Genomic DNA, 19,897 nt, shown 5'->3' on the forward strand with positions numbered 1-19,897 from the left:
TAGATCCCTGGGATGCACATGATGGAAGGAGAAAATCAACTCCTGAAAGTTAGCCTCTGACCTCCACATGTGTGCATGGCACATACATGCCAACCTGTCCACTCACGCACACAAAATAAATGAATAAAATGTAATTTTAAAAACAAGGTAGACATTCCTAGGCCAGTGGGAGACTCTGTCTAATAAACAAGGTGGATGGCTCCTGAGGAATGACACCCGAGGCTTCCACAAGCATGTGCACACACATGTATGCTCACCAGCACCCATCTATACACCTTACATAAGCACACACCAAAGAACATGTTATAAATTCCAGTACATGAATTCTGAGGCAAGAGGATTAAAGTTTAAGGCAAGCCTAGGCTACAGAGAGTGTGAGACCATCCTAGTCTACATAGCAATATCTTTTCTAAAATTTACTAATAAATGAACAAATTGCGGCTGGGGATATGGCTTAGTGATAGAGTGCTTGCTTAGTATGAGCAAAGCCATGGATTCTCTCTTCAGCACTAAAATTCTAGATGATTATGGGAAATCTGAAGATCAAGTGTTGAAAGTTGATTCATGAACTTTTTCTTGAGGAGATATAAACAAATGCTTGCTTCCTCCCTTGATATCCCCCAGAGACAGGACACCAATGACAAACTAAAGTACAGTTCCACCAAAGCCTAGGTGTGGGGACTAATGAGTTTACTGGGGTTACTTAGAGAGTGTGGGTGGGTGATTACTTACAGGAGCATGGATACCCCAGAAGAGCTGTATCACCAGAAAGTCTCACCCAGCATAGATGATGACTTCCCCATAACACCATAGATCGACTCCCCCTTCATGAACCTCCCATGTTCTGTATAGTCTAGCACCTCTTAGAACACAAGATCATGTGTAACTGGGAAATTAATCGAATATAGTTAGCAGGGAGAGGTGCAGGAGGTGGTGTCTGGGGTCTCAGGGGAGGGTATAGTGACCCTCCCACCTCCTCTTTGTAGGAGGGAAGGCCAACAGTCAGCAGACTGGATCTTGAAGGTTGTTTGCAAATAGTCCCAGCTACTCTGATGAAGACGATGAAAGCTATCATGCCCAGAGGATAGGGCTTTACAACACCAGTGACCTTAGGCTTTGGAGAAGCAGTACAGGGAGTGAGAATTGTGGAGAAGAGTACCTGGGCTGAAACTCCTGTGGATACCTTTCTTTCCCCGAGTGATCTGGAACAGATTTCTGGTCAGAGTATTCTGAGAATATGGTGTTATGGTCCTCAGAATGTGGATTTTGCTGCCTCTGTCCATGATGAAGGTATGTTCTAAGGAGCCCACTGGAACTGAAATGATCATAAACTGAAAATGCTGGGCTGGCAAGATGGCTCAGTGTGTAAAAAAACTGGCTACAGGCCAGGCGGTGGTGGCGCACGCCTTTAATCCCAGCACTTGGGAGGCAGAGGCAGGTGGATCTTTGTGAGTTCGAGGCCAACCTGGTCTACAGAGCGAGATCCAGGAAAAGGCGCAAAGCTACACAGAGAAACCCTGTCTCAAAAAACAAAAAAAAAAAAAACAAACAAACAAAAAAAAAAAACTGGCTGCATGTGCCTGACAACCTGAGTTCAACACTTGGAACACACATAAAAGTGGAAAGAGAGAACCAACCACAGCAAGTTGGGTGGGAGAGACAGGTAGATACTGAGAGCTTGTTGGCTAGCATGCCAGACTAGCTAAAAATGCAGACTTCCAGTTCAGTGAGAGACCCTGTTGAGGAAGACACTTGACATGGTGCTCTGGCCTACACATGCATGTGCACAGGCACATGCACCTGTAACTCACATGTGAGACACACACACACACACACACACACACACACACACACACACACACACACACACACACACACAGAGTGGTTAAAATTTTTCCAGGCCTTCCTTCTTTCCCCTCTTTCTTCTCTTTTCTCCTTCCCTCTTCCTCGCTTTCCTTCCTTCCTTCTTCTTTTTTTTAAATCTCAAGACAAAGTTCCATGTAACCCATTCTGACCCCAAGCTTGTTATGTAGCTTAACTGGCCTTGAACTCCTGGTCTTCCTACCTCTGCCTTCTAGTACTGGGACCATACATGTGCGCCACATTGCCCAGCTTCCTTGGACTTTTCACTTTTTTTTTTTCAAGACAGGGTTCCTCTATATAATTCTGGCTGTCCTGGAACTCCCTCTGTAGACCAGGCTGGCCTCGAATTCACGGAGATCTACCTGCCTCTGCCTCCCAAGTGCTGGAATTAAAGGTGTACACCACCAGTGCCCAGCTGAACTTATCCATATCTGTAAAGTGGAATCAAGTGAGCTCTTTCCTCTGACGCTCATTGTGAGAATGAAATAAATGAAGCCCAGTATTGCACTTAGAATATAGCCTATAGCCACAGTTCTGGAACCAAGGGGAGCCAAGGGGAGAGGAACATCAGTTTGAGATTGACTTGTGAACCCATGTCCAGCCTGGGTTATGCAGTGAAAGCAAGTGAGACCCTGTTTCAAAAAGCAAAACAATTGAGCATGGTTGCACACATACTTAGGAGGCAGAGATAGGCAGATTTTTGTGAGTTCAAGGCTAGCTTCATCTATATAACAAGTTCCAGGCCAGCCAGGGTTACATAGTGAGACTCTGTCTCTAAATAAATAAAAATAAATAAATATAAAAACAAAGTTAGGCATGGTGGCACATGCCTGGCATCCAGGACTGGAGAAGTAGACACAGGAGGACCAGGAATTTAAGGTTATCCTCAGCTATGGTGGCAAGTTAGAGGCCAGTATGGGCTACATGATACCCCGTCTGAAAACAAACAACAGCAAAAAAAATAGGCTGAAGTCGGATGTGGTGGCATATGTTTTTAATCCTAGCACTTGAGATCAGAGGCAGGCAGATCTCTATGAGTTTGAGGCTAGCTTGTTCTGCATAATGAGTTCCAAGACAGTCAGGGCTACATAATGTAACCATGTCTTGTTTGTTTGTTTGTTTGTTTGGTTTGGTTTTGGTTTTGGTTTTTGGTTTTTCAAAACGGGGTTTCTCTATGTAGCCCTGGAAACCATGTCTTAAAATAAATAAAAACAGGCTTGTAAAGATGATTCAGTGAGTAAAAGGCCTGCTGCTATACAAGCATAAGGACTTGCGTTCAAATCCCCAGAATCCATGTAGAAATCCAGTCATGGTACTCAGGCCTGCAAACCTTGAGGTAGGAGTGGAGACAGGTAAAGCTCCAGAAGCTCAGAGCAAGCCTGACACATGCAGCACATATGAACACTGACCCTCCTCAAACAAGGTAGGAGGTTGTCATATGTAGCACTCATATAAGATAAACAATTAAACTAAATGCCCCCAAAGTGCCTGATACATGGGGAATACTCAGTAAACTATAACTTGCTCTCTCTCTGCCTTTGTAAGAATTGCTGTTTCAGAGTTTTCAGGGCTTCCCAGAAGAAACTGAGCTGACGTGGCTCTTAAGAGTCTTACTGCTTCCTTTCCCTGAGTTGGTTTCCGGAATGGGGAGTCCTTTCCTGTGAACTTTTATGTTTGTGTGACTGTGTGTGTGTGAATCGGAATGTGTAATTAGAAAGGAACTGGGGATGCCCTTGTGTGTGTGTGTGTGAGGGGTGGGGGGGAGAGGGAGAGAGGGAGAGAGAGAGAGTTTGCATGTGTGGGGATATACACGTGCAGTTGTGTGTACCTGTTTGCTTGTGTGTTTGTGGAGGTGAGAGGCTGACATCAGGTGTCTTTCTTCATCTCTTTCCAACACACAGGCACCCATGCACACACGCACGCTGTTGAGGCAGGGTCTCTGACTTGAACCCAGAGCTGGATGATTCTGCTAGAATGGATACCCAGTTTGTTCTGGGGACCCCATCTCCATCTTCTAGGTGCCGGGATTACACATGGGCCACCACACCTGACTGGTTTTGTGTGGGCACTGAGGATCCAAACTCTAGTTCTTAGGTTTGCATGGCAAGCTCTTTACCCATTGAACATCTCCTCAGTCTCCCCGGTAGCCTTTTGGTATGGCAAAAGAAAACAACTTCTTAGAGACTGGGCTGAAAGGAAAGATGTGAGCCCTATCTTTTGGGATCTGGGTTGTTTGGCATTTCTGTTGTTTTGAGACAGGATTTCATGTAGTCCAGGCTTATTTCCAGCCTTGAACTCTTGATCCTCCTGTCTCTACCTCCAAAGTGCTGGATTCGCAGCCACACAAACAGAAAACTGGAGAAAAGAGCTCTCTCTCTCTCTCTCTCTCTCTCTCTCTCTCTCTCTCTCTCTCTCTCTCTCTCTCTCTCGTGTGTGTGTGTGTGTGTGTGTGTGTGTGTGTGTGTGTGTGTGTGTGTGTGTGTGTGTGTTCCTGACAATATGCTCTCTGGGCAGAAATGTTTAGAAAACAATGACTCATGTATTGGATAGCCCATGGGTCCCCTAAAGCCACACCTCCTGCCTTCTGGAGCTGCCCTAGGAAGAACTCAACTTCCCTAGAGACTGGGCTGTAATTAGAGACTCCACACAGCAGCTGTTATGGATGGTTTCTATGCCTGTTCGCCCATCCCACCCCTTGTCTTCCTTAGCCATGCACAGAAAAACAAATGAGTAATTTTCTCATATGCACAGGTTTCTCAGAGTGTGACTTTTAGATATCGATAGAGCCAAGAGTTTTGATAATGTCTTTTTAAAAAATTTTGTGTGTGGGGCTGGAGAGATGGTTTAGTGGTTAAGAGCACTGGCTGTTCTTCCAAAGGTCAATTCCCAGCAACCACATGGTGGCTCACAACCATCTATAATGGGATCTGAAGCTGTCTCTGGTATGCATGCAGACAGAGTACTCATACCTAAAAATATACATATATAAATAAAATTTTAAAAAAATTTGTGTGTGGTGTATATTTGTATGTATATGTAATCATGTGTGTGCGGTATTTGTTAATGTATGTGTGTTATCAAGTGTTTTGCTGTATATGTGTGTAATTATATGTGTGTGTGTGATGTGTGTTAGTGTATGTGTGTAAGCATGTGTGTGTGTTAGTGTATGTCTGAAATTTTGTGTGTGATGTGTGTTAGTGTATGTGTGTATAATCATGTGTTAGTGTATGTGTGTGTGTGTGTGATGTGTGTTAGTGTATGTGTGTGATTATGTGTGTGCTGTAGTCCTTGAGGACTGTATTAGTTATTTGTCTTGTTTCTGTGACAAACACCTGACAAAGGCAACTTAAGGAAGGAAAGATTTGTTTCCATCATGGCTGGGAAGTCACAGTGGCACAAGCATCTGAGGTGGTTGGTCATGTTGCACTCATAATGCTTAGGAATAAGATAGATGAATTGCTTGTGTTCAATTTGCTTTTTCCTTTAAAAATTATTAGTGTGTGTGTGTGTGCACACTCCTGTGTGTATCCCATGACATGTGTGTGTCCAGGACAACCTGAAGGAGTTGATTCTCTTCTTCCACAATGTGGGTCCCAGGGATTGAGCTCAGGTCATCAGATTTATCAGCAAGCACCTTTATCCATTGAGCCATCTTATGTCCCTGCTTCCTCTTTTTTATTCAGTCTAGGACCCCACCCCATGGAATGGTATCATCCATGTTTGGGATGGGTCGTCCCACTTCTCTTAATCTAATTTAGAAAATCTGTCACAGACATGCCCAGAGATTTGTCTCTAAGGTGATTATTCTACATGGTGTCAGGTTGGCTATATAAACCCTCAGAAAGACCACCAAGAGTGGATAGTTACTTAGGAATATCATGATAGTATTTCATCAAAAGAAGAAAACATTAGGCAGGCAGGTGGACAGGATGCTCACTCTAGGCTAAAAAGCCCACAGTAGCTCTGGGGAGGGGACACATGGGCCTACCAATGGGAGTTTGAAAAAGCTACCTGAGGAGAGGACATCTATAGCTGGGCTGCTGAAGGATGACTAGGAGTTTACCAAACAGCAACCTGGGAGTGACAGTGAGCTTATATCTTAGCAAACAGTGATGCCAGTATAATCAAGAAGCCCTACCATCATTTACAAGTCTTATCTCTGTATCCTTCCAGTGACTGTCCCTTCTGCCGAATCTGTCACGAGGGAGCAAATGGGGAGAACTTGCTGTCCCCATGTGGCTGCACCGGCACGCTAGGAGCTGTGCACAAGAGCTGCCTGGAGAAATGGCTGTCTTCCTCCAATACCAGCTACTGCGAGCTGTGCCACACTGAGTTTGCAGTTGAAAAGCGGCCCCGACCCCTCACAGAGGTATATTGCTTGCGGGGAAGACTGGACATCCAGAAGGGAGGAAGGGCAGTTTGGGGACAGAGGTAGTAGCTGCTCAGGTTAGCTGGGGAAGCTGATTATGTCCCTGCCAGTACTGAATGTGTGGGAACCTGACTGACCAGAGGCTGTAGGTCTGCAAGCCTCTGCCTGCCATGCTCGCTTTCTCTCTCTGTCTCTGTCTCTGTTTCTGTCTGTCTCTGTCTCTGTCTCTGTCTCTCTCTCTGTCTTCTCTGATGGTTGTTTTGCTTTGTTTTTGAAGCAGAGTCTCAGGTGTCCTAGGCTGTCCTCAAAGTAGCTTTTAGCTGAAGATGACTTTCCAACTCCTGGTCATTCAGCCTCTACTTCCCCAGTGCTGGGATTATAGGCAAGCAGTATCACCTCTGGTTTATGCAGTGCTAGCAACGGAACCCAGTGCTTCATGCATGCTAGGCTAGCCCTCTACCAACTGAGCCACAAACCCAGCCTCAGCCAGCCTCTCCCCTTTTAATATTGCTTGAATTTGCTACTATCCTGCCTCTGTTTCCTGAGTATTGAGATTATAAGCATGTACCACTAGGCAGGGCTGTTTTTTGCTTGTTTGAAATAGAGTGTCATTTTAGCTTAGGGAGGCCTGAAAGGGCAATCCTCCTGCTTCGGCCTTTTGACTGCCAGTATGACAAGGTATGAACCCTAGGGCTACTGTTGTTAGTTCTTTTTTATTTTTTTATTTTTATTTATTTATTTATTTATTTATTTATTTATTTTTGGTTTTTCGAGACAGGGTTTCTCTGTGTAGCTTTGCGCCTTTCCCAGAACTCACTTTGGAGACCAGTCTGGCCTCGAACCCACAGAGATCTGCCTGGCTCTGCCTCCCGAGTGCTGGGATTAAAGGCATGCGCCACCACCGCCCGGCCTCTTTTTTACTTTTTGAGACACAGTCTCAGGTAGCCCAGGCTGGCCTACAGCTTGCTGTATAACAAACTGGCCTTAAACTCCTGATCCTCTTGCCTCCACCTCCCATATCCTGGGATTAACAGGTGAACCACCATACCCAGGTTTTTTATTTGCTCGTATTTATTTATTTATTTATTTGTTTGTTTGTTTGTTTGTTTGTTTAAAGGCAAGGTTCATTATGTAACCCTGGCTAGCCTAGAACTTGCTATGTGGACCAGGCTGGCCTTGAACGATCTGTTATCCTCTTGATTCAGCCACCATACAGTTGTTGGGGGCAGTTTTTGAGGCAGAGTGTATCTAAGTAGCCCTAGAACTGACCTAGAAGTCTCTATGAAGACCAGGCTGATCTCACAGAGATCTGACTGCCGTGGCTTCCCAAGGACTGGAATTAAAGGTCTGTACCACCATACCATGCTATTATTTTCTTTTTGTTTGTTTGTTTGTTTTTTTTTTTTTTTTTTTTTTTTTTTTTTTGGTTTTTCGAGACAGGGTTTCTCTGTGTAGCTTTGCGCCTTTCCTGGAACTCGCTTTGGAGACCAGGCTGGCCTCGAACTCACAGAGATCCACCTGGCTCTGCCTCCCGAGTGCTGGGATTAAAGGCGTGCGCCACCACCGCCCGGCAAGAAAGACGGTATTTTTTTTTTTTTTTTTTTGGTTTTTCGAGACAGGGTTTCTCTGTGTAGCTTTGCGCCTCTCCTGGAACTCACTTGGTAGCCCAGGCTGGCCTCGAACTCACAGAGATCCGCCTGGCTCTGCCTCCCGAGTGCTGGGATTAAAGGCGTGCGCCACCACCGCCCGGCTGTTTGTTTTTTTGAGACTGGGTCTCTGTGTATCCCTGGCTGTCCTGGAACTCACTTGAGACCAGGCTGGCCTTGAACTCAGAGATCCACCTGCCTCTGCCTTCTAAGTGCTGGAATTAAAAGCATGAGCCACCACCACCCACCTTATTCTTAAAAATATTTTTTATATATTTTATTTGCATTGGTATTGCCATAGGTGTAGAGTCCCCTGGAACTGGAGTTACAGACCATTGTGAGCTGCCATGTGGGTGCTGGGAATTAAGCCTGGGTCCTCTGTAAGAGCAGTCAGTGCTCTTAACTACTGTCATCTCTCCAGCCCCTTAAAAATATTTTTAAAATTCATTACATGTGTGTAGGTCAGAGGACAACATGCACAAGTTAGTTATTTTGTTTCTCGATGTGGGATCTGGGATAGAACTCAATTTGTCAGGCTTGGCAAGTGCCTTTACCTACTGAGTCATCTCACCAGCCCTTTATCTATCTATCTATCTGTCTGTCTGTCTGTCTATCTATCTGCCTGTCTATCATCTACCAACCATCTATCTATCTGTCATCTATCTATCAATCATCTACCTACCTACCTACCTACCTACCTATCTACCTACCTATTATAGCCCCAGGTGGGCCAAAACTTAGAATCCTCCTATTTCAGCCTCTTCTGGGTTTGGGATTACAGGCATGTGCTACCAAGCTCAGATCATCAAGTATTTCTTTGAACACCTCTGGTGTGCCCAATATTTTGTCAGGTACTGGACCTGCCAGGTCACCAACACACAGTTGATAATGTCCACATAATCTCCAAATAGGCCAGTTGGTGGGAACAGTTACAGTGTCTTAGTTCCTGTCCTGTTTGCTGTGATAAAATACCCTGACAAAAGCAACTTAAATAGGTCACACTCTATCATTGCAGTGAAGTCTAGTGGTAGGAATCTCTATCTTAAATAAGTTAGCTGGTGACATGGTATCATAGTCCAGAAGTGGAGAACAAGCAATACCAGTATGCATGGCTCTCCTTTCACTGTCCAGGCCAGCCTATGAGATGGTGCCAAACTCACAGTGAGAGTCTTCTCATCTCATGAAATTAAGAACATTCTCACAGGCAAGTCCATAGGCCACTCTGATCTGCACAATCCTTCCTTGAGACTCCCATCCCAGGATTCCAAATTCTGTCAAATTGACCATTAACACAAAACATTAGAGAGGGAAATGTTGGGATGGTGTAACGAAACACTTGGGGGCCAAGAGTGGTCCTAGGAACTGGAAGATAGCTCACTGTATAAAGTGCTTCCCATACAAGCACACAGGCCTGAGTTCAAATCCCCAGAACTGACATAAAGCCAGGTGTTGTAGCTTATTTCTGTAATCCCAGTGTTCTTAAGGCAAGTTGGGCGGTAGATACAAAATCCCTGGAAACTCGTTGGCCAGCCAGCCTGGTTTACACAAGAGGAAAACATCAGGGACACCATATCTCAAACATGCATTCCTGTACTCATACACCAACACACAAACACACACAAAGATTGAGAGTTGTGTGGGTGAGGGAGAGGCTTTGGCTGGAGGTGAATCCCCAAGTTGAGACCTGAGGGATTAAAACAGGAATTTAGAGAGCCTAGGGAGAAGACAGTCCTGGCAGAGAACATAGCAAGTGCAAAGGCTCTGAGGCCAGGAGGAGTAGGTCAAGCTAAAAGGGGTGGGGTTGTAGCTCATGGTGTAATGCTGAGTGAGACATGAGACCCTGAGTTCAAGCTGTAGAATCCAATAAGAATCCCAGCACTTGAGAGGTAGGTAGAGGCAAGGGGATTAGAGGTGGAAGGTCATCCTTGACTGCATAGAGAGTTTGAATCCAACCTGGGCTACATGAGACCTGTTGTATAACACTATTCTTGGGGATATGTGAACAGACATCCGAGATGTTTTGTTTGAGAAAAAAAAAAAATCCAAGAAGGCTCAGTGGTTAAAGTACTTGCCATGTAAGCATAAGGATCAGGAGTTCAGACCCCCTAGAATGTATGTAAATGTCAGGTGGGTGTGGCAGCTGCTTATACTTACAGCCTCAGGAGGCAGACACAGGGGATCCTCAGAGCAAGCTGGTTAGCAAAATAGGCTATATCCATGAGCTTTGAGTTTGACTGAGAGAGCCTGCCTCAATGAATAAGGTGGAGGACAGCTTGAGGATAATTCTTGATATCAACCTCCACATGCTATGTGTGCCTTCACACGCATACACACACACACACACACACACACACACACACACAGCACCCCAATATGTATGCACACATGCACACACATATATATATATACTCACACAAAATGAAAAAAAAGTAGGGAGGAAAAGAGTGGTTTCAAGAGAGATGGCAGTGATGACACCTGGCTTTGTGTGTCACACAGACACTTGGACTTTGTCCTGAGCATGACAGTTAGGATTGTGATTGGATGTCCCCAGGTACTTCTGTTTTATTGATGCCACCCTGGCATATGATGGCTGAGAACTCCAGAGTAGATGTCACTGAGCTGAAGTGTGAGGAGCAATGTCCGTCCTGAGACCAGAAGTACTGCCCAGATCAGTCAAGGCCACTATAGGTCACTTGGGAGACCTAAGTAAAGCCTCCAGCCCACCTGGGAGCTGAGTGCCAAGGAGACAGTGAGAGAGAGGGACTCTACATACACCGTCTCCTACCCTTGATTCAGTTCAATGTGTCAGTTTAAAAGGCCCTACCATAGGGCCTTTGTGTCTGATGCTCATGTAGTCTTCAGTCTTGTCTCCCTTCCCACCCCTTCTGTCCATTCTGCAAGGCCTTTAGCTAGCTCCCTGGCCATCTTCCCCATTTTTAAAAATTAATTTTTAAAAATTACTTCACTCTGTGTGTGTTGCAGGGGGTCATGCACACATGTATGGCACAGTACACATATGAAGGATGACTTGCAGGGAGTTGGTTCTCTCCTTCTACCTTTATGTGGGTTCTGGGGATTGAACAGGTCATCAACCTTGTGTGTCAAGTGCTTTACCCACCAAACCCTCTTGCTGGCCCCCCAACTTTCACTGTTTGATATGTCCCTCACAGGAGAACAAGGACCCTTTCTGCTTCTTTCCCTGAATTTTTTTTTATGAGTCATATTTGTTTCTCTTGGCCCAACATCTTTGGGGGGGCGCTCTATGATATAGTGACAAAGGGTACTTGGGCACCCAAGCAGCATTAGCTAGGTTCTAGTCCTGGCTGCCTTTATGGGCTACAGGATGAATAAACCTTATCCAAAATGTTTGGGCTGGTTGTGGTGGCACACACAGGTAGATATGCCAAAGAGTCAGAGACAGAAAGATAAGAGAGTCAAGCCAACCTGCATAACACCAAGGCCTGGGGTGTGTGGTTCATCTGGTAGGTAACCTAACATACATGAAGCCCTGGATCTGAGCCTCATCACTTCATAAAACCCTGCATGGTGCCACACACCTATAATCCTAGAACTGGGGAGGTGGTGGCATGGGGGTCAGAAGTTTAAGACCAGCTTTGTCTATATAGTGTTGAGTTTGTCCAGCCTAGTTTACATGATACCCTGTCTTAAAAAAAAAAAAAAAAAAAGAGCTTGGGCCTAGAGTGGTTTTGAGAGTTTGGGATTTTGGAGTGTTTTCATGGGTAATATGAGATATTTTGGGATCCAAATTGAAAGGAAATATTTCATAAATATACATATATGTATACTCTCGTCCTGAAAGTAAGTTTATACAATATTTTACTTTAATTACTTGTTTTCTTGTATTGCTGGGGTTGGAACCAAGGGCCTTGCTCACACTAGGCAAATACTCCCCCACTGAGCTACATCCTTAGCCCATAGTGTCATTGAGTCAACATATGTAGTGTTAGTTATTTCTCTTTCTCTCCCATCTCTCTCTTTTGGAGAGAGATGGCTCAGTAGTAAGATCACTTATTGTTCTTTTGGAGGACTGAAGTTCAATTCCCAGCACCCACATCAGGCTGTTCACAAGCACTTGTAACTCTAGCTCCAGGGGATTTGACTCCCTCATCTGGGCTTCATAGCCCCCACATACATGTGTGTACACACACACACACACACACACACACACACACATACACATCCATATGTGTACACATGTAAAAAAAATTATTTATTTATTTATTTATTTTGTTTTTTGAGACAGGGTTTCTCTGTGTAGCTCTGGCTGTCCTGGAACTCACTATGTAGACCAGGCTGGCCTCGAACTCAGAGATTGGCCTGCCTCTGTCTCCTGAGTGTTGGGATTATAGGCGTGCACCAGTACTACCCAGCATATCTATCAGTCTTAGTTTCTTTCCTATTTCTGTGATAAGACACATGACCAAGGCAACTTATAGAAGGAAGAGTTTATTGGGGGCTTACAGTTTCAGAGAGTGAGTCCATGATCATCATGGCAGAGAGCGTGGCAGCATGCAAGTAGGGATGGTTCAGTATCTAAGAGCTTACATTTTACCTGCAAGTAGGAGACAGAGAGGGACTAACCAGGAGTAATATGGGCTTTTGAAATCCTGCCCCAGTGACGTATCTCTTCCAACTAGGCCAGACCTCCTAATTCCCTAATAGTTCCACCAGCTGGGGACCAAATATATGAGCATACATGAGCCATTTTCATTCAAACCACCACTCTATATGTCTGTCTATTGAGGAAGGGTCTCACATAGCCTAGGAGGACCTCAAACTTGCAGAGGTTGACCTTGAACTCATGATCCTTCTCCCTACATTGCTCAAATGTTGGGATTACAGGTGTGTACTACTACACCTCCACCCCCTCTGTTTCTTTCTTTTCTAGGGTGGTGGTAGCAATTGAACCTAGGGCCTCACTCGTGCCAAGCAAGTGTTGTACCATTATTAAATTATATCCCCAGATATAATATTTTAAATAATTTTGAACTGGACATTGTAACACATTCTCAACACTTGGAAGCAGGAAGGTCAGAAGTTCAAGGCCCACATGGGTTGCAGGTGATACTGTCTCAGAAAACAATAACAACCCACCAATGGTGGTGGTGCTGGTGATGGTGGTGATGGTGATGATGTATATATAAAACAAGTTTCATGATGTAGAAATTTCTATTTGTGGTACCACAATGACATTTTAAAGATTTGTTTTTAAGCTAGGCATAGTGGTGCACACCTTTAATCCCAGCACTTGGGGAGACAGAGGCAAAAGGACTTCTGTGAGTTTGAGGCCAGCCAGGTTTTCTACATTGCAAGTTCCAGGACAGCCAGGACTACATAGAGAGACCCTGTCTCAAAAAGCAAACAAACAAAAAAAGGATTTATTTTTATTTTTTATTTAGGTGTATATCTGTATGTGTGTTCGCTTGTGTACAGGTGCCCACAGAGGCCAGTAGAGGGCATGGGATTCCCCTGGAACTAGAATTATATAGGTGGTTGGTTGTAAACCTTTGACATGGATGATGGGAACAGAACTCTGGTCCTTTGGAAGAGTAGCAAGTGCTCTTAAATTCGAGCCCTGCTTTCCAGTTGCCCTCCTTTACTCACCCATCATCTTGGTGTTTTATAAGTTTCAGATTTTAGAACATTTTGGATGGTAGATTTTTAGAATAGGATAGTCAGTCTGCTCTAGTTATGTGAATTTGCATGAATACATGAAACTCCTCTGTTGGCTCCATTTGCCCATCAGTAAAATGGATGCAAGCACTCAGCAGACTCCATATGATTAATTATTAATTAAATAATAATAACGCTAAAGTATTACTATTATTAAAAAATAAGGAGATCCAGGCCTACAGCCTGCCCTCATCCCATTCCTTCTGCAGCACCCTTCTACATAACCCCACCCCTCATCTGCTCCCCCGTAGTGGCTGAAGGACCCAGGGCCTCGCACTGAGAAGCGGACGCTGTGCTGTGACATGGTGTGCTTCGTGTTCATCACACCACTGGCTGCCATCTCAGGTTGGCTGTGCCTTCGAGGGGCCCAGGACCACCTCCGTCTGCATAGCCGGCTGGAGGCTGTGGGGCTCATTGCTCTCACCATCGCCCTCTTCACTATCTATGTGCTCTGGACACTGGTGAGTGGGTGCAGCCCAGGTGGGTGGGCTCAGCTGGGATGCCCAGGCTGTGTGTGAATGTTGCTACTGCTGGAAGTGGTCACCTCAGCTCACTCTTGCTGTTGCTTCAGGTTGACAGTATAACACAGGTCCAGGGACACCCCCAGCCAACAGTGAGCCTTTTGTTCCAAGGGCACTAGGGCAGTTAATCATGATGGGTCAGGTGAGAAGAAGTAGGGACAGCAAAAGGCTGAAGCAAGAAAAAGATAGGGAGAGAGTGAGGTCGAGCAGATACGTACTAAGAAACGGAGGACAAGTGAGACATCTCAGCAGTAAAGGAACTGGCCTTGAACCCGTGTGGTAGAAGGTGAGGACTGACTTCAGCTTGCCCTCTGTCCTAACATAGGATGCCCCCAGAAATAACTAAATAAATGTAACAAAGAATATGGATTAAAAATCTTCCAAAAAATATAAGCCCCACCTCTCCCTGCTGAATTGTTGGCTACTGATAGACTCTGGAGAAGGGGGAGACATTGTCTTCAGTTGTGTGCCCACAGCTGAGCCCATGAGGCTCTGCTGTATACCCAAACCCATGGCCACACAGATGACCCTGCCTTAACTCAGTGTGTCACAGAAAAAAACAAAAAGACATGAATGTGGGGAAAGACTTTGTAGGGAGGAGGGGTTTGATGGGTTGCAGGGAAATGAAAGTGGGATGAGTAATCGGAATGCATTATAGACATATATGGAACTGTGAAAGAAGAGATTTAGTTAATAAAAAAGTTAACAAGGAAAGAAAGGGAGAGGGGAGTGGGGAATGTGTCCTGGATGTAGCTCAGTTGGTGGCGTGCTTATCCAGTTTTGAATCCCAGTGCCATTCTCTCTGGTTTCCAGCTTTGAGAAGGTCAAGTCAGGAGGATTAGACACTCAGGGTTATCCTTTGCTACATAGTGAGACCATGGCTAGCCTGGGATACATGAGACTCAGTCTCAAAAACTAAGAGAAGGAAAGGAGGGAAAGAAGAAGGGAAGGAGGAAGAAAGGAAGGAAGGAGGGAGGGAGGAAGAAGGAACAGAGAGAGGGAGAGAAGAGGAAGGAAGGACGGAGGGAGGGAGGAAAGGAGAGAAAGAAGTTGAGGGCCAGTGAGATGGCGCAGCAGATAAAAACACTTGCTGCTGAGCCTGATGACCTGATTTGATCCCTGGGACCACATAGGGGGAGAGAACAGACTTCCACAAGTTGTCCTGGGACTTCCATATGTACACCCCACTCCACCCCCACACAATCAATAGATGAAAAATGCAGAAAAAAATTAAATCAGGGCTAGAGAGATTCCTCAGTGGTACATGTGCAAGGCCTAGGTTAAATCCCTGGTACCACAAACGAACAAATAAGACAAAAGCCAGCTGTGGTGATTTACATTGCCTGTAATCGCAGTACTCAGGAGTCTGAGGCGGGAGGATGGCTAACAAATTTAAAGCCAGTTTGGGCTATACAATGAAACTCTGTCTCAAAATAAATAAATAAATAGACAGACAGATAAATAAATAAGGACAGGCATGGTGGTGCACACCTTTAATCGCAGCATTCAAGAGGCAGAGACTGGTAGATCTCTGTGAGCTCAATGCCTGACTAGTCTATATACAAAGTTCCAGAACAGCCAGGGTCACATAGAGAGACCCTCAAAAAAAAAAAAAAAAAAAAATGAAGGGAGAGATATTAAGAACTTAGGTGGGAGCTGACAGTGATAGAACATGATTCTTCCAGGAGCTCAGGGCTAGTCTGAGCAACATGGGGTAGTCCCATCTAAAGAATAAAGAGTAGAGAATGAGGGATTGAAGCCAAAATACAGGACTGAGGAGTAGCTCAGTTGGTACAGTGCTTGCCTAACATGCATGGAGCTTTGGGTTCTAGTTCCTAGCACTACATACACCAGGTGTATTTACAAACACCTGAGTTGGAGGCAGGAGAATCAGAGTTGGAGGCCAACCTGGACTACATGAGACAAAACAGGGCTGGCAAGATGGCTCAGTGGGTAAAAGTGCTTGCTGGGCAAGCCTGGCAACCTGAGTGTGATCCCTAGAACCCACATAGGTAGAAGGAGAAAACTGACTCCACAAAGTTGTCCTCTGGCTTTCACACGAAGGCCCTCCAACAAGAATAATAAATAAAAAAAAATTTTTTTAAAGTTTTAAGACGAATAAACCAGGAAAGATTGTATGAGACATATTGATTGAAAAATTGAGGGGTTGGAGGTGTGGCCCTATGGTAGGGCACTTTCCTGGCATGTATCAGGTTCTGGATTCTTTCCCTAGCACAGGAAATAAACAGAAAATGAGTGTGGAATGGGTACCCTATAAAATGTACTGGTTTCAATGTGTCAGTGAGAAAAATTAATTTAAACTAAAAAATAGTTGTGAGTTGGTGGTTTGGTGGGTGAAGGCAATTGCCTTCAAGGCTGACAAATTGAGTTCAACCTCCAGGACCCACATGGTGGAGATGGAGAGCTGATTTCTGTAGGTTATCCTCTGATGTCCACACATGTGCATGAGTGGATGCACACGCGCACACACATACACACACACAATATAAAATGTAGTAAGAATATACCTAAAAAGTAGTTAGAAGGAAGAAGAGAAGAAAATGGAAATGGGGAGAACACTGAGACTATTGCTGAGACAGAAAGTGATAAGATAAAGTAGGGGTGCCACTGAAACAAACAGTGACATCTTTGCTCAGAGAGGAAGTCCTTGCACTTTCCAGTTGTCCAGCTATGGGCCATTCCTCATATCAAGAAGTCGTTTCCAGATCAGTGGTAGAGTTTGTGTTTAGCATGAGAGAGACCTTTGGATTCAAGCTAGCAACACAGAGAGAAAGAAACAGACAGACAGACACACAGACAGACTGACTGACTGACTGACTTAAAGAGGATCTCAAGTACCCCATACTGGATTTGAACTCAGTATGTAACTAATGATGGCTTTGAGCTTCTGACCTTTCCAGTTCTCTCACCTCCCGAGTACATGGGTGACAGGTGTGCACCACCACACACTTAAGTAAACACTGTCACAACTGAGCCTCATCCCCATCCCTGATGTGCTTTTTTTATGAGACAGGATCTCAGCCCAGACTGGTCTTGAACTCTTTGTAGTTCAAGTGCTGGGATTACAGGCTCAAGCCACCATGCTCACATTGTTCAGGTGTTAAAGGCATCTTAAGCACTGCCAGTGTTTGCACAACAAGGATGTGATGCCACCCAGCTGTCCATCTTATTTTTATATTTTTACATTCACTTATTTTGTTTGTATGTGTGTGAAAGAGCATGTGTGGCATGGCATGTATGTGGACGTTAGAAGACAGCTTGAAGGACTCTGTTCTTTACTTCTACCATAAGAGTTCTGGGGGAGCTGGGCTGTGGTGGTGCACGCTTTTAATCCCAGTGCTCAAGAGGCAGAGGCAGGCGGATCTCTGTGATTTGAGAGGCCAGTCTAGTCTACAGAGCGAGTTCCAGGACAACCAGAGCTGTTATATGGAGAAACCTTGTCTTGAAAAAACAAAAAAAGAAAAAAAAGAAAAAAAAGAACTTTGAGGCTCTTGCAGAGGACTTAAGTTTCTTTCCCAGCATCCTTGATGGGAAGTTTACAAAAAACAAAGGTTAATTCTAGCTTTAGCCGGGTGGTGGTGGCACACACCTTTAATCCCAGCACTTGGGAGGCAGAGCCAGGTGGATCTCTGTGAGTTCGAGGCCAGCCTCGTCTACAGGGTGAGATCCAGGACAGGCACCAAAACTACACAGAGAAACCTTGTCTCGAAAAACCAAAAAAAAAAAAAAAAAAAAGAGTTCTGGGGCTTGGACTTGGGTCATCAAGTGGGTAAAGAACCCTTATCCTCTGAGCTGTCTCTCCAGCTCATTCACTTTTTTTCTTTTTGAGATGTGGCCCTGGCAGGCCTGGAACTTGGTATGTAGACTAGGGTATCCTGGAACTCACAGAGATCCACTTGCCTCTGCCTCTTAAGTGCTGGAATTAAAGGCGTGATCCACCACCACCCAGCATAATGCCCATAATTTTAAAATTACATTTAGTGTGTGTGTGTGTGTGTGTGTGTGTGTGTGTGTGTGTGTGTGTGTGGTGGCGGCGGCGGCGGTGGTGGTGGTGGTGGTGGTGGTGTGTGCGCACGCTGGCACTGGTTAGATGATAACTTAGACTAAGTTGGTGCTACTCTTGCACACGTTATAGGTCCTGGTTGTCTAACTCAGGTTGTCAGGCTTGGTGTTGGTGGCCTGTCTTAGTTAGGGTTTCTATTGCTATGAAGAGACACCATGAGCACAGCAACTCTTATAAAGGAAAACATTTAATTGGGTGGCTTACAGTTTCAGAAATTAAGTCCATTATCGTCATGATGGGAAGCAAGGCAGCATGCAGGCAGACATGGTGCTGGAGAAGGAACTGAGATTCTTACATCTTGATTTACAGGCAACACGAAGTAGTCTGAGACACTGGGCAGTATCTTATGCATATATGAGACCTTAAAGCCCACCTCCTCAGTGTAGCTGGAGTTTTCCTGCCTGGCCCACAGTCAGGACAAATCTCTGTCACCCGCCAGTCCCACAACCGCTCAGACCCGACCAAGTAAACACAGAGACTTATATTGGTTACAAACTGTATGGCCGTGGCAGGCTTCTTGCTAACTCTTCTTACAGCTTAAGTTAATCCATTTCCATTAATCTATACCTTGCCACATGGCTCGTGGCTTACCGGCATCTTCACATGCTGTTTGTCATTGTGGCGGCTGGCAGTGTCTCTCTGACTCAGCCTTCCACTTCCCAGCTTTATTCTCCTCCTTGTCCCGCCTACACTTCCTGCCTAGCCAATGGCCAATCAGTGTTTTAATTATTGACTAATCAGCAACACATTTGCCATACAGAACATCCCACAGCACCTCAGTGAAACACTTCCTCCAACAAGACCATACCTACTCCAACAATGCTACATCTCCTAATAGTGCCAGTCCCTTTGGGGGCCATTTCTTTCAAACTATCACAGTGGCTTTTACCCATTGAGCAGTCTGGCCAAACTCTACCTTTTATTTGAGATAGAGTCTCTCACTGTACCTGGAACTCACTAGTTTGGCTAGACTGGCCAGCCAGGGACCTCTAGAAACCTGCCTGTCTCTGACTCCAGCACTGGTATTATATATACATCCCATCATGTTCAGCTTTTTTTGCAGGCATTGGGGGTCTGAACTTAGATCCTGACACTTACACAGCAGACCCTTTATCAACTGAGCCGTTTCCCCAGTCAGAGCCTCATGGGCCAGAATGACCTTGAATTCCTGATTCTCACATCTCTACTTCCTAATTGCTGGGATGTCATATATGTGCCACCACATTTGCTTTATGTGGTGCTGGGATGGAACCCTGGGCTTTGTGAGTGCTGGGCAAACACTTTCCCAACTATGCCGAATTCCCAAACACTAGTGTACAATTTTTAATTGCTCCTCTGTTCTCCACCTGTTTGTCTCTCCCCACTCCAACACCCCTGATAACCACCCATCTTTTCACTATCTCCATAGTTTCTCCTCTTCGGGAATGTCATGTACTTGGAGTCATACAACATGTAGCTGCTTCGGCCTCTTTCACTTGGTTATTTGAATTTAAGTTTTTTCTATGCTGCATCATCACTTGATAGCTCACTTTTGTTGTTGTTCCGTATTGAGAACTGAACCCAGGGCTCTCACATACTAAGCAAGCATGCCTCTACTGAGCTATATCCCCAGCCGTTTTTTATATGTTATTTTGAGACAGTGTCTCACTAAGTTGCACTCACTCTGTAGTCCTGACAGACCTTAGACTTGTGGTTGTCCTGTCTGAGCAACTGGGGTCAC

The 19,897-nt window shown here is 45.0% G+C and overlaps 2 protein-coding genes across 3 annotated transcripts in view; both read left to right on the forward strand.

The window, feature by feature from the left end:
• The window catches only part of Marchf2 (membrane associated ring-CH-type finger 2), a 33,128-nt gene that overhangs the window by 10,314 nt on the left and 2,917 nt on the right, over nucleotides 1-19,897 (forward strand). For both annotated transcript variants that reach the window (XM_052746625.1, XM_052746626.1), the window contains exons 3-4: nucleotides 6,037-6,232; nucleotides 13,824-14,033. In XM_052746625.1, coding sequence (XP_052602585.1) covers nucleotides 6,037-6,232; nucleotides 13,824-14,033 — 406 coding nt within the window. The remainder of the gene's footprint in view (nucleotides 1-6,036; nucleotides 6,233-13,823; nucleotides 14,034-19,897) is intronic.
• The window catches only part of Hnrnpm (heterogeneous nuclear ribonucleoprotein M), a 61,757-nt gene continuing 55,783 nt past the window's right edge, over nucleotides 13,924-19,897 (forward strand). Inside the window, exon 1 of the mRNA XM_052746629.1 lies at nucleotides 13,924-14,033. Coding sequence (XP_052602589.1) covers nucleotides 14,017-14,033 — 17 coding nt within the window. The 5' untranslated portion in view covers nucleotides 13,924-14,016. The remainder of the gene's footprint in view (nucleotides 14,034-19,897) is intronic.

Source organism: Peromyscus californicus, unplaced genomic scaffold, assembly GCF_007827085.1.
Source record: "Peromyscus californicus insignis strain IS unplaced genomic scaffold, ASM782708v3 Scaffold_1__1_contigs__length_55948999, whole genome shotgun sequence".
Lineage (NCBI taxonomy): Eukaryota > Metazoa > Chordata > Mammalia > Rodentia > Cricetidae > Peromyscus > Peromyscus californicus.